This window comes from Helianthus annuus, chromosome 16, assembly GCF_002127325.2.
Source record: "Helianthus annuus cultivar XRQ/B chromosome 16, HanXRQr2.0-SUNRISE, whole genome shotgun sequence".
Classification (NCBI taxonomy): domain Eukaryota; kingdom Viridiplantae; phylum Streptophyta; class Magnoliopsida; order Asterales; family Asteraceae; genus Helianthus; species Helianthus annuus.
In genome coordinates, this window is record NC_035448.2 from 7,420,425 (window position 1) to 7,436,377 (window position 15,953).

The window sequence follows — 15,953 nt, forward strand, 5'->3', positions numbered from 1 at the left end:
ACCTTTGTTTTAAAAGAGTTTACGAAATCCAAAGATGGTCGGTCCCCATGGAGTCTTCTTGCCCACGTGTTTTGAAAAATAGGTGTAGAAAAAGGTAAGTTCGTTTCATCAAAACAAGAAATTTGGGAGTTTTTGTGAATACGTTGATACTTGGAAAAGGGATTTATCAAAGGTCTTAGTGTTCATTTTAAAGGGTTTTGACAAATGGTTCGTTGATGTTGGAAATATTCTTTGGTAAAACGATCTCATAATATCTATAAGATCCTATAGGTAATTGAGAAAGGTTGGTTTGGTTTCAATTAAGAATGGAAGTCTCTAGTATGATGATATAATGTGAGCAAGTTTTAGTGATTAAGTCGAATACGAAGTTCATGGGCAAGAGTTTCATTGGGCCGATTAAATTGATAGGTAGCATTTCGTAAGGTTTTGAAGTTTGCGTAATAAAATGTTTTAAGACATGATTAAGAATCTCGTGTATATGAATTGAGTACGTTTTGACAAATCAATGTATTTTGAAATTGGTATGAGTGGGTATTTTGAATAATGATAAACAATTTGGGTATAAAATATGATCGAGTTTGCATAATAAGATATTTTGAAGAGACGTTTGGTAACGATCACCTAGGTAAGGGAATCACCCCTAACTCGTTGGTGAGGTCGTTTTTAAGAAAAGGGGAGTGGAGTTAATCGTCAAGGTAAGGAAATCACTCCAATCTCGATGATACCTCTCCACTAGTTGTTACAAGGAATATGAATTTAAATTATATGAAAATCATGCATATATAAATGTATCGAAAAGGTTCGATATGTTGTGCGTGTGAAAAGAGAAATCAAAGGTAAACTCGAGGTTGAAAGATTGCATCGTATAAAATGAACAATAGAAACACATGTTTGACCAAAGTTTGGAGTGTTCCAAAACGGAACTTTGACTAACCAAAGTGGTCGAAAAGTCTTTTGAATTTGAGGAGCATGCTTTGGCCTAATAGGTAAAATACTCTCGCCGACAAGTCGGTTAACGGTATTTACCCTTCCGGTTACTACATGTCCCAAATCAATCGAAATTTCGAGACTTGGCGGGATTTATGAAAAAAAAAATGCCAAGGAGTGGAACTAGTCGACAAGGTGCGGGTTTCACCCCTAACTTGACGATTTCGTATCCTAAGTGTGGTTGGTACTCGTCGGGTCAAAATTTAATTTCGACGTGTTGACGAGGGTCCACTAGAATTTGAAATTCGAATTTCTCCATCAAGGTGAGGATTTGACTCCTAACTTGGTGGTGAATTCCGTGTAAAAAGAAAGGTAGAAGGATTGAGAGTCATTCACCAAATTGTGGGTTTCACGCCTATTTTGGTGGACTCGTCTCGTTTATGCAATATGTGTGTTGTCGGATTTAGAATAGTCGAGTAAAACGCATGAGGAAAAGTGTATATTAAAGATTAAACAAACAAGTATAACATGTCAAGAATATCACAATAAAAGTGAAATGATGAAACGAATATTAATGCATAAAAAGTATGTCAAGAACACACATAAAGGATAAGACGATGAAACATGTATTAACACATAATAAAAATAAGTATAGCATGTTAAGTGTTAACGCATAAGTGACACATATGCTTACAAGATCAAGAGAATAAATAAAAGCAAATAAGATAGCATGCAAGTAGTTTTTAGTAAAACGTACGAATAAGGCTCTAGAACTATAGACTAGGTTAAAGCATTCCTACTTTTCCTAATTCCCTATAGTTATGGCTCTGATACCAATCTGTCACACCCCAACCAATGGCGGAAACATCGGGATGAGACGAAGTGTGAAGATTGCTAGAGACATCATAACGCTATTTGTGACAATATTTAATAAACCGATTTCATTTCATAATTCATTTGTCAACGTTACAAAGAAATCAAATAACGTCAAGTTCAAAGGAATTAGAATACAACATAATCAAAATTGATACAACGATTAAACCTAAACGTCTATATGTGTATCTAGGCATCAACGCTACTTCATTTCATAGCATCATCATCCTCAACCTGTAACATGTTTAAAATAAAGTTCAATGCAAAAGCAAAGGCGAGTATACAAGTTTAAGCATAAGTATAAGTATAAGTATAAAAGTTTAAAACGAATCCACATGGCAACTTAGTTTATACGAGATCAACCTATCGTGGCATGCAATATTTCTAGCCAACCTCTGTTTACGCAAGTAAGTTTAATTAATTCAACATAACCCAAGTTTAAGGGGGACGGTGCGTTACTCCTATAGCGCTATACATGTCGAAGGGAGGCTCGTGAGAGCTAATGACTAAAACATATCACATAAGTATGGTCCACGTAAGCATCAAGTATCATAACATAGTATTCATGTATAAGGATTGTTTTGTGCATTGCATAAAGAATAAGTTTAAGTGTAGTTTAATAGTAAAACATGTTACACCCCAAAAAGTGGTAAACATAAAAAAGGGGGTTGCGAGTATACTCACAAATTTGCATATGCTTTCCGATTATCCAATGTGACGAAGTTGATGGGGTTAGAAAGTTGAATGTGTAGGGTTAAAGTTCTAGTATGCTTAGAGTCGAGATTCGGTATTTAAAACAACATAAAAGTAAGATATGAGAATAGCATGTGAAAATAATCATCTTCAACACTTAACCCTTGTATGACACTTGGTAACCACAAGGGTTATGATAATGTTTTCATGAGTTGAACACCCATAAGAATCACAACAAGGTTTAGGTCTTAGGTGATGTTCTACTACTTTAACATATAAACACAAGTTCAACATCAAAGGTTCGAATGAGTGTATATATATACTTAGGTTAGGTACTACATATTATTTAGTCCAATAATTCAAGTAGGAGGTAGAATATTAGGATCTTCATTTAGGCACCTCGTATTATCATAGATGTCATGTATGGGGTAGGAAGGACATGCTTCCATTTAGGAACCCCTTGAATGTTCACCACTTCACTTGGTGTAACAACAACCAAGGAGGGTCACGAACTAGGATTTGCACAATAACATAAACAACCTAACTATAGAGAAATCATCAAATCATGTGAGGATTGTATGTAGGACAACCCAAGTCGTTCCATAATCACTCATGTATCAAAGGCTATGTTTGACATGATTTGTGGGTTGAAACCCTAAACAAAACACCAAGTTTATGAGGTTTAATCCTCTGATTTTAAATGTCTCAACCTTGTTTTTAAGCTTAACCAACCATGGGATAAGTTGTAAGCATTAGGACATAGGTATGAGATGTGTTGAACACAAGTTACATAGGTTTAAACAAGTTTTTGATGAACATAAAAACAAACAGAAAGTTTATGGACGATTTCGGGGCATTTCCAGGTCTGATTTCTCCAAGGAGAAGTCTAGGAATCGAACCCCATGATTATCCAAGTAAGTAGGAAAAAGAATCAAGTGATTTCGTTAAGAAATGAGTGAGTTATGCTCATTTTCGTGAAGGGGTGTCAATCTGCTCTAACCCTTGCTTTCAGCTACGGTTTGGAGGATGTTTTGAGAGTTTTTAGTGTTGCAAAAGTGGTAGGGAGGCTGGTTATAAGTGGTATTTATAGGGGGAAGGATTAGGGTTTCAATGGGTTGGGCTTTGAAAGTGTTTAGAAGGGGTTACACCTTGAAACTAGCCCACAAAGCCCAACTATATGGGGCTGAATTTTGCTGAATTGGGGCTGCCATATTTCTTTATTTTTTTATTCTTTTAAAACATTATAATGAGTAATTTTGTTAATTAAGTTGTGTAATAATATGCAACAATGTTTCCCCTAACTTGTAACAAGGTGAAATATGAAATAAAACATGATTTAACTAGGTAAAAAGTGTAATGTACAAGTATGTAACATGTTTGTAAGTGACAAGTATATGTCACATATTAGATGATTAACCGTTGTATAAATAAGCATATTATTAGGGGTTTTTAGGTAACAATTTGAGGACAAGCATGGACATGCATCGTGAATAAGTATCGTATAAGTATGAATTACAAATAAGGATTCGATGTACAATGAATTCCAACGTATGAACATGTATGAATATGTAGATGGCGAATTTAAAGAAATACGAATTTTATTTATGATCCAAGTCTCGGATTTTACAACGAAAAGACGACTACAATAATACAAGATTTCCAAAAATAGCATTACAAGGCGAGCTTTCTAATTATGGAAAGTATGAAAAAGCAGGGCGTTACATTTACAAAATCATATTCATGTTTCACATAATCAAATTGCAAGCAAACTGATGAAACTAAGTCAGATTTACAAACTCATATTCATGTTCACATAATCAAATTGCAAGCAAACTAATGAAATTAGGTCACATTTCGAACATTCAAATTCACGTAATGGGATCTCAATCAAACAACACTGATGAACACTTCAAATTCATGCTAACATAATCAAAATTCATAGTATATATGTACAGTTAAGAGAAGAAACTAATGTGTATATATAGAAATTGCAGACAAGTTAATGTGTATAGATAAAAATTGCACAAAGTGAGAGAGAGAAAGCTTACTGTGAGTTTTGGAGATAACAAGTTCCTTATTTCCTGCTCATACTAAATATATATGGAATGAGTAAACTTCGGTTTTAGTCCCTCCATTTTGCTCAAAATAGCATTTATATCACAATAGTTTAAACTTAATGGCATGTGAGCCCCATATCCAAAAATCCAGCTTAATACAGGGGACGGAGTTGGTGAAAAACATCTAGCCTGTTGGATCTGTGTTGACGCAATGGTTCGGGTAAGGGAGTGGATATGTAATGGAACGTGTTTGGGCAATGGCGGATCCATGAATCTTTTTCCACCGGGTTCCTTTTGGTAGATTCTCACCAATTCTTTTCAAATCATACAAGTTTTCCACTAATTTTTTCCAAAGCGAAAGGGGTTCTCAGGAACCCCAAATAAACCCCTGGATCTGCCCCTGGCAAATCGGGTATCCTGAAACGCACATGACACCTTCGAAATCGAATGCAAACCAATATATACATTCGAAAACAAAGATGTCGGTTCCTAATCCAAGGCATCTTACGGTAAAAGTTTGAAGATTTTTGTTAGTAACTCTAGTTTAGCACAAGGAGTTAAGATCCCATACAAGCCTTATTTAATCTAAAAACAGTAAGAACAGATCCTGAGCGTTGATAAATTGAATTAAAGGCTAAGATCGATTACAAATCATTATTAATAATAGGGTAAATTACTTTTTGAGTCCCTATGTTTTAGGGGTTTTAACCAATTGAGTCTAAAATCAAAATGTTTAACGTCTTGAGTCCCTATAACCACTTTTCTTAGCCATTTGAGTCCAAATTTTTAACACTGTTAAATGACCAAAATATTATAAAACACAGGGACTCAAAAAGTAATTAATCATTAATAGCGTTAAATATAAAAAACGGTCCAACCCCTTTAAAAACTGGTTCGACCAGCCAGTTTCCCGGTCCAACCGCTGGGTCACCAGTTCAACCTCCGGTTCAATGTTATTCCGGCCTGATACCTTGACCCGGACCGTACAAAGCTCCGGTTCCCGGTCCGACTGGTTGGTTCGATCCTAGTCTGAAAACACTGATAATAACTGATATTTTAGTTAGTTTTCTTACAATACTCATTTCAAAATAATAATTCCGTCTTTGTGTGCAAATGTGTGTCGTATATATAGGACGAAAAACTTAATTTATCCTATTTAATAATAACTAGTATTATGCCCACGCGTGTTCAACACTTCAACCACGTAAGAGATTAACGTTCTCGAAAGTTTATAAAATAAGGCCAGAACCTCATGTCTTGAAGCGCGTCAAGATGAAAAAAAATTGTGAAATATCCAAAATAGTTACGTCTTCAAAACGTTATATATATAAAAAAACCTTTGCGCAAACCTACATGTTGCACCGAAAGCGTTGGTAATACTCAAAACCTTGCATACGTAAACGAAATGGAAAAATGTTAACGTCTAAAACATTTGAAACTTTATCTAAATTAATGAAACCGTAGCATACTTGTTAAAAACGTAAACCATACAATATAGACTATTAACTAAACAATAAATGCATAAAAATTCTAACGAAAAAGGCTATCCGGTGGAGGTGACACACTACGATCACTATCACGGTCGTCCGACCTATAATCTTGAGGTATGTGTCTCCAATCAACATTTGGAGGGGATGGTTCATCCAGCACCACCGCTGATAGGTATTCATCACCCGGGTCAGTTTCGTACCCTTCACTCGAGGCCGGTACGACTTGCGTAGGACAATAGTTTGATTGACTCCCCCAATTCGAAGATGATCAAATTCGATTTGTGCCATGGTGCAGTCGTACACGAAGTTTGCTTGATCATTTATAAGACTCGGAGTTACAAAACTAAGAATATATAAAACTTTTGCATTTATATAAAAGTAACGCAAATAAATGTCCAAGCAAAATTTCGAGTTTGATAAAACTTCTTAAGTATCTAAAACATTTCAACACGTTAACGTTGTTCGGTTTATTAAAACAACTAAACAAAAGCGGAAGCTTGAACTTCGGCTGTGTTTGATTCTTCGTTATGCTTGATCTTCATCCGTAACATCATATGCAACCACCTAAATTACAAAAATTCATCACAAACGTTTGTTATATGATGCTTAAAACTTAAATAAATGGGTCAAGTACCCCAAAACGACAACATAAAAATTTCAAGACCAAACCCGCTGTAGGCTACGGCTGAATGGCCGTAGCTTACGGCCAACAAGCAAAAACGAAATCAGAAGGGGCCTGCCGTAGCCTACGGGTGGCAGCCGTAGGTTACGACACACTGCTGCTGCCCTTTTTCCAGTTTTGCTATTTTTACGAAAACTTCCGTAACTTCTTGTAAACTCATCCGTTTTAGAGAAACTTGTTCCTATTCGATCGTAAAACATTTGCCCACATTCTTAACTTGTAAACCCATAACCCGGATTTATAACTTTATGTTTTACGCTGTCGGTTCTAAGTTTATATATTCAATTATTCGACCCGTTTGCATATTTAAGCAATTGAGCTTATGAAATTTACATCTTTTTCGCAAGAACATTATTTTTACGACTTTACCCTATTACTTGGGTTATTAACTTTGCGTTTCACGTATCCGTTACCCGGATTGCGTTTACGCTTATTCGACCTGTTCAACCTTTTAATGGTCGAACTTAATTAGTCCAAATTCTTTTCAAGAATTCAAAATCTTCTGATTATGACCCATTACCGGGTCCATCGATTTATAGTTTGTGTTTCTGTTACTCGGCTTACGATTGCCTTCGTAATTTAACCCATCACCCGGGTTTATGCCGAAGTCATTACTCACGCACCCATTTTGGTACGCGTTATAACTTTATTTTGACCCGTTTGGTTGTTCGTGTGAAATCCATCACTTGGAACAAACACAACTTATTATTAATTCGTTATTTGACCCGTTTGGTTGTTCATGTGAAATCCATCACTTTGAACTAACGAAACTTTATGAATATTACGCCATTATTAAATCTAAAACGAATAGCACAATATTTAGTGAAATACTACGAAGCATAAAGCCACGTACCTTAGAGCTTTCCTTTAAGCCACGTATCGCTCCCGGCCTTATCACCCACCTCATCACTTGAGTCGCCTATAGAGTACAACCCGACAATTGTTAATTCGTCACCACCATGACTATTTCGTCACACTTTCTAATAATCAATTGGTATGGCTCATATCAAGATTTTCCATACATTAATAGTAAACAAATTTCACTTAGGCATTATATCAAACACCTTGTAGGCATGGATTTTTACACTAAATCTATTAGGTTTCTATTCCATCAATTTGCCATGTTTTATACCCATACAAAGTCAATATGACTAGTATGTTCAAACAACATCTAAAGCTCACTATACTAACATCCCATACTTTAGTTTCACTACCAAAATCCATGTGTTCAACCCATTTGCCAAAACCCACAAACACAACCATAGCTAAATTATCCAAACACTTAAATCATAGTGTTTGATTACAATCTTCACCAAGATTTTGTTCTTAGACCGTGGGGTATGGTGGGGCAGGGGTTTGGGGCATGGGTTGACACGTGGCTTGGGGGGCTTCGCTTGGCTGACCCACATTAAAGACGATATGATGGGGCGGGGGTTTGGGGCGTGGCCAGCCCAAACCACTATTTGAATATTTTTTAAAACAACAAATTTAATTTTTTTAATATTTTTAAATAAAGAAAATTACATAAAAAAAATTCCTAACGCTTATATTTTTTCTTTATCTCTTCTCTTATCTCCAAGATTAGTTCCAACTCCTCACCCTCTAGGTGATCAATGGGCTGGGATAGAAATTTCAAATCATCTCGTTTTTGTTTCAGGGCATCTCTAGCTTCTTTGCTCTTTCGAATTTCGGCCCTTTGTTGTTGGAATACGTTGAATGTATCTAACTTGCATGCAATGTCATCCAACTGATCGCTGTATATTCCCCTACGCGAGCCCGAACTCCCAACTGAAGGCGATGCCGTACCCGATCTTGATTTTTGAGCGCGCCTTTTTGCGGCATCTCTTTCATATTCAGGCCAGTTTGGCGAATCATCGAAAAAGTCCTCAAACTCTTGATCTCGTGCATCAGATTGGGCTTGGGACGAGGCCCTTGACCTTTTGGAAGACGTGTTCGTTTTGCTACCACTGGGATATTCGCCCACTTTGGATGGAACTTACAAATCTCCCAACAATGCATGAAACGGAAGTCGCCCCCCACATTTGTTTTGAATGCAACCAATGCATTTGTCACAATGTCGACTTCGGTTTCACCACTTTTTGGGTTTTGCTTTGCTTTATTTAAAAAAGCACTAAATTTTGTAAGTTGGCCGCTTATCTCGCTCCACTTCGAGGATAAGGTATCGTTTTCACGATAAGCCTCATTTCCCATTTCTTCATGGAATGCTTTACTAATTGCTTCCCATAAATGGCTTTGATGTTGAGAATTTCCTATTTTAATAAAAACAAAATTTAATATATTACAAAGTCATATAAAAAATAACCATAAATATTAAAATAAGGGCTACAAAATTTTTAAAAATACCTAAAGTTGGATGTTGATATTGTTGAAGCCAAGCCCTCGCCAATACAAGTTCTTCATTAACGACCCATCGTTGTTGTTTTCGTTTGGCGGTTTCAAGTGCTTTCTCCGCCTCGGTTTTTTTCTTATGACTTCTCTTTTTTATGGGTTGGGATGCGGAAGGACCATCGTTGGGTGGTTGAGTTTCGGGGATGGTTTCGGTTTGAGAAAGGTTGATGGAGGTTGGTGAAAGGTTGATGGGCGTTTGTGAAAGGTTGATGGGCGTTTGTGAAAGGTTCATCGGGCTAGGTATTGAATCGTCGGTGTGTGGGAAGTTAGTAAACAAACGATTCCCGAGATACGATGCATAACTCGCCATATCGGGCATAGGGGAGTGTATTAAAAATGGACGAGGCATTGGACGATTGGGTGGTGGGCTAGGATTATTTTCTTGGAATGCAAACGGGTTGGTCGGGTCATAACCACGATTATGAGGATGCATTTTTCGTTTTGTAGAATGAGAATAGAGATGATTATAGAAGATGTGGAGTGTATTGTGGTTGAATGTGGTAAAAAATATGAATAAAAGTGTGAGTTTTATAGTGAAAAAATATATATATTTTTTTAACATAGCCGTTGGCTAACGGCTAGTTTGGTTTGGCCATTGAGAGCCCGCCATGTCACCTTGCTAGACCCGTCCCACGCCCGGCTTTAAACTCCCGCCCCTTGGGCCACACCCCAACCCAAACCCACCCGGGTAATGGCTTGAGCGTTTTCAGCCAACCCACGTCTCAACCCAAACCCAATACCCCACAATCTTAAGCATGTACACTACCTTTATTTCACTTTAATTTCTACAATTTATGCAAGAATTGGAATATCAATAACTACACCAATCTTCATAACATCATCAAATATTAAATTTTTACACCTTCAATTTGATGATTAAGGGTTTTGGGTGTTCTTCCGTTCTCTCTGGTGACCGTCGTGGTGACCGTCGTGGTCTTGCTACCGGTGCATGGTAGGTGGAGGGTTCAGGGGTGGAACGGGTGGGTAACTACAGCATGTGCACCAGTTTCAGGGGTAGAGCGTCAATGAGAAATCAAGATCCCCCAAATTCTGAAGTCAAATTCAAATTCAAATTCAAATTCAAACTCATTCATGGTGGTTGCTCCAACATTGTAAGTCATCCAACTGTTTTCATTGGGTATCTGAATATTAACACAAATATGAATGTGATTGTCATATTGATACAGATCAAAATCCACAAACCCTAAAACACAATTTGGAATGAATCAATCAATAGAGCTTCATCCTCCATGGTAACTATTCTCCTTCAATTCAAAGCTTGTATCTTTTTCAGTTTTTTATTTTCTGTTAATTAATATATTGGGACAAAGATGCATAAATTGAATCAAACTGTAGGGGGGGGGGGGGGGGGGGGGGATATTCCACGGTCCTCCCAACCGCCGAGGTGATCCCACCTCGCAGACCGCCACCCAGCAAGCCTGAGTCTGGGGGTAAATCCGCTACCGTAGGGAACGAGCAAGACTCGAACCCGCCACCTCCGGGTTAGAATGCGGGCTGGTGGCCATTGGGCTGACACCCAATGGTTGAATTGAATCAAACTGTATCCATGCTTTAGGACGTAAAATTCATCCCAAGTTTTTTTTTATTTAATCGATATATCAAATGAAGAATACTTGTGACGTTGATCGTTTTACACACGAAAAAATTAGGGCTCAAAGGCAGGAGATGCTGGAGAGCTCCATTTCCTAGTGATCCAAGATAAATATATAAGTAACTTAATTTCAGTTAAATGACTATTAAGGAGAGAGTTTGAGCCAGAAAAAGTGTTCAAATGTGAAATTTATTTATATTTGCCAAATTTTCATACGATAATCATTTACCTTTTACAAAAAAAAATAAATAAATAAATAAAATAAATAACAATCTAGTAAATAATTTATATTTGCCAAAGATAATCATTTAGCTTTTACAAAAAATAAAATAAATAAATAACAATGTAGTAAATATACATGCGAAAAATGTTATTAACTTCTACATAGAGTATCAGTGTACTAATTTTATCAAATAAAACAGTTTATTAAAATTTTACAAGAGTAATAAAATTGATACTACTTGTTCTGTTAGTAACATATGATAACCATGCCAAAAACATTTAGCGAAACATCATATAAACTCGGTTTGTGACAAATGAGAACTCATAATGGTATAAAACAAACGTTTGTTTATCCCCTAGAAACACGACATCATATACACTCGGAATCCCGTTTTTCAAGCGTTGACGAAATGATTCTAATCCCTTTCTTGCTACGTAACTAAACCGATGAATATCCAGGTCAATTTCAAAGTAATTCGATCCCTGCAAACATAAAAAAAAAAACATTATATTTATGGTGGCTGATATCGGTACACATTGATGTGTTAATTGGACAGCAGCCCTCATACAGGTCGTATAACAAGGCGATTTGTGTCATACGGGCCATAGGAGAGTGCTAATCTGGCAAGAAATCTTCATTTAACACTTCATCCTTCTAAAAGTCACACGTAACCTTTAGATCATCTAAAAGTTTGAGTGGATAGCCATTAATACTAAGGAGACATTTGACATATTCGTTATTTATCTCCATGGTTGAGAACTTAAAATTAAAGTCCCTATCAATATATCAGTTAACGTGTTAAAGGTCACACAAAAAAACATGAGACGAAGCGGTTACCTTTTGTACGTACCTAGAAAGCCATAAAGTTCAAATCTTTGTTGCTAGCAAATCCATGAACAATAAGCGGTTACCTTTCATTGGATATAATGAAAATCTTACATCCTTTTTTATTAGAGGAACTCTGTTACTTCCAGAAGAGATAATCGGTTGGCTGGTCCAAGTGCTGGAGAGGGAGAATTGATCGGATTTATGGGATTGAAATCGTAGGGTTTTGGTGTGATATTAGTAATTGAATTGATTTCAATCTTGATTGTATTAGTAATTGCACCGACGTTTGCATCTCCCCTGTTCAGTTGGTTGATTTCTTTGTAGTGATTATACATGTAATTCCTTGGCGAGTGACAATGAATTGGGGGCAAATTTGGGAGAAGGAGATGAAGATTAGGGTAAGACTAATGATCTTTCGTCTGCCGTTTTAAAATTTATGGTGGAAATTACTATTATGTCCAATGAAATGCTTTATATAGATGTATAGATATGTTGCAATGTGTACATATAATGTATATATGTGTGGGCGCTCGGGGGGGCAAAAGTGAAATGGTACAAACTTTAACGTTATTTTACTAATTTCGTGAAAATAACGTTAAGAGCGGCGGATGGTTAATCATGCATCATGTGGTGGTGTTGATAGCTGAGAGACACGTGGGTACATGCACTAATCGGTCTCGATGGTTTGAGTGTTATGTGCCTTAGGTCCAAGGCTTGATACAAAACTACAATCGAGTCGGTGGTCTCACTAGAAGCAACCTCTCTATTCCTATGGGGTAGAGGTAAGGCTGTCTATATCTACCCTCCTCAGACCCTGCCTTAGCTTTGCTATTTGTGGGATTTACTGAGTATGATGATGATGATTATGATCTTTAATCTATAAGGTAAAAATATATGTTATTACTAATAAGAGTGCTTGTGAATCGGGTTGTTGTTCGGGTCAGAATTCGGGGTTTGGATGTAGTGAATGTGTTTTGTGGATTTTCGGGTCACGATATAAAGTTCCATTCCTCTTTAGATTGTCTAAAGAACGCCCAATTTATCAAACCTAGAGTTGCGGTTAGCGGAACGTTTTCTAAGTAGATCGGGTAAGATCAAGAACTTTGATTCGGTGAGCTTTAGCAGAGCATCAAAAAGATTGATTCGCGAATTAGTTTCTTTCCCGGTAAGATCAGTCATCATAGATTTTCAATTCATATCCTATTTGGTAATTGGTTTATGTAAATCTTCCTTGATTGATTATGTTGTATTCCGGTAGCGTATCTATAGTGATTTATTCATGCGTGATTCTATATCTTTTTCACTTGAGTAAGCAACACACACAGAAAATGCAAATTCATTGTCGTATTTGATCGTGCTAGTTGTATACGGTGTTGTTTGTTTTTTAAGAGGTAAAATGTCTGCAATCTGCAGACCACATTTGCAGACATCTGTAGAAGAAGAGGTGCACCAAACCTCTGCAGTCTGCGCAGATCTTTTTTAGAAAAACAAACACCACCTATGGTTCTTGGTAATCTACATTGGTTTGTGAACTTGAAAGTTCGATAAACGAATTTGTGCATTATTTAGGTGAAAACATGATAAAGCATATAGTCAATTGACAATCGTGCCGCTAGTGAATTTGGTGAAGGATTCGAGTGAGCAATTTTAGCATTATCTTCTACTATTGAAGTATTTTAATTCTAGTAACCACGAGAGCCCGTTAGGGAAACCTCACGGGCCCCACCAATACTTTGCTAACCCGCGGGCCCAGCCACGGGGCAGGTGGTATATAACTGCTTATGCATCTTTCTTTATGTACAGGCGATATTCAACCTTTGTAATCATACACCCTTCTGCAAGGTATCTCGATGAGGCGAAATGCGAGAAACGCTTCTTGGGAAAGATTCTTGGAGAGCAAACATGAGATACTTGATCCGCAAGACACGCTCTCCAGATTGCCGGAAAACGTACTTCAACGTATGATGTCGTTTCTTCCACCATTAGATAAAGACAATGTTTGTTTATTATCAAGAAAATGGCGCCGACTAACCGCACAAAACCAAACCGTACTCTGGCTGACTAAGCACAAGTTAAACGAGCTGGAATTTCCGAAGAATTTGAACGACGAGTTCCACTCGGTAGAGTTTCTTTCTCTAACTAAATGCCCGGGGATGAGAAACTTGAAGCTCGTGAATTATAAGTTAGTAATTATTCACTTAAAATACTGCGGAAGCTTAAAGAATTTGTACCTCAACACACCAAACCTTAAAACTTTATACTTCCGTGGACCGCGTGTCAAACCATGCACAATCGAGTTTATTAATTGCAAAAAGTTATCGATTTTGGATTTACTCGGGGCTGCTATGAACACTACGATGTTCATAAACTGCGACCAAAGTTTTCCGCTTCTTCAGACGTTGACACTTACCAGGTGTGATATGAGTGGATGTATTAACATCTCAAGTAAGTCTCTTCATGACTTATCGTTTGTCGGATTCAGTAAGCCCGTGGGTCTCACCGTTGACGCCCCGAACCTATCTTCTTTCATGTACAATGGCACTACAATTGCTCCCTGTCAAAACATTAACTTACCTAGTCTTACTATAGCTTACGTTGAGCTATATCCTAATCTGAACCAAAAGCGCGATCAGATTTGGTTCACGAGATTAACCGAAATGCTGCATTGTCTAAAACATGCTAAACGGTTGGAGTTTTATACTAATTCAGACCAGGTATGTTTTCGAAAACATAACATGCTTTTTTTGTTTATATATTCTTATGTTTTGTGCTACGGATTTACGGTATAATTTGCATGCTGGAATGCAGAATGTTATAATACCAAAATATCTTAGAGAAACACTTATGCCACCGCTTGATGAAATCTCGTGGATAGTAGTAAGGACAACGTCACGATTCACCGATATCGTGAATCTTGCTGATTCCATGCTTTGGGTCTCTCCTCGGGTTAATAATCTTTTTTGCAGCTCGAATTTCTGGGAGTTTATTCTAAAGGTATAAAATATATATATATATTTTTTTTTTATAATTCTACTCTCCTTCGTGGACTTGGTAATAACCGTCATAATCATAATCGTTTCTGGTGGCAGTTGTCCCATGAGGAATCAACGTCTGATAGTTCGTGTCGTTTCTGCGCGTCACATTCTTCAAGATGTTGGCGTCATACAGTGACAGGGTACGTGGTTGATCATACTTATGGTGCGCAAAAGGAGGAAATGAAGTTATATCTTCAGGCAAATCTGAAAAGCGTTGGACGCAGTGGTATTGATTTGAGTAAGGTGGAAAGGATATGATATGATATGAATTTGAAGTTTTAAGAATAATTAAAGATGTTAAGACGGTTTGAATGGTTTTTAGTGGTGTTGTTTTCTTTAATATGGCACATTAAGTTTGGACAAAGGTTGCGAAAAGTTTCTTGTTTTGACCCGATACGTGGCGCGTAGGGGCCTTTTGACTGTCTTTAACCGGACTGAGGTTTAGTGGGAATGTGTTGATAATGCTTATAGTCACCAAATAAAGACCACTAATCACATCATGGTTAACCAAGGGGCCCGGGGGGGGCATAACTTTTCGCTTAGTAGTTTTATGTATGTGCGTTTCGTATAGAATTTTTAGGTATATACGTTTTCGACCCCCCGGTTTTATAAAAGAAATTACTTATATAGAATTTTTAGGTCCGGTGACTTTCGCCCCCCCAGTGGAAATTTTCAAGCTTCGCCACTGACCATGTATGTAGCTAATTAAACCATATGGTATAATGTTATAAAGCATGATGCAGGAAGCAGTTTTTTTTTTTTTTTTTTTTTGTTATCAAAGCAAAACTGAGACTTTGTTATGTTGTACAGGAGTTGTTTTAGGGGATGGTGTTCTATTAAAGGTGTACCTTAGTCTAAAACCGGATCAAACCACACAATATAGTATTAGTTTGGTGTCGGTTTGATACTGGTTTAGCGCTTAGAACCGACTCAAACTTTTAATCGAGTGATTCTTATACTTTAGGTTGACTCAAACAATATGGTTTTATATATCAAAAGAATAAAAATCTAGTTTTGCACTAGACACATATTAAACAAAAATAAAAACCAGGTGATAGCCAAAATCGTCCTTAGATGGTACATAAGCTCTCAAACTGACCTAAATCCGTTATTGTCATTGTGGG

General features: G+C 37.1%; 1 protein-coding gene across 2 annotated transcripts; it reads left to right on the top strand.

Moving 5' to 3' along the window:
- Nucleotides 1-9,972: 9,972 nt before the first annotated feature.
- On the top strand, nt 9,973-15,193 carry LOC118479272. 2 transcript variants are annotated; one of them, XM_035986013.1, is made up of 5 exons: nt 9,973-10,243; nt 10,319-10,384; nt 13,598-14,508; nt 14,603-14,788; nt 14,884-15,193. In XM_035986013.1, exons 3-5 carry the CDS (start codon nt 13,645-13,647, stop codon nt 15,085-15,087), a joined length of 1,254 nt encoding a protein of 417 aa, XP_035841906.1. In that variant the 5' UTR covers nt 9,973-10,243; nt 10,319-10,384; nt 13,598-13,644; the 3' UTR covers nt 15,088-15,193. The 2 variants fall into 2 exon arrangements, with proteins under 2 accessions (XP_035841906.1, XP_035841907.1); XM_035986014.1 differs by lacking the exons at nt 9,973-10,243; nt 10,319-10,384 and having other exon boundaries at nt 13,277-14,508.
- The last annotated feature ends 760 nt before the right edge of the window (nt 15,194-15,953 follow it).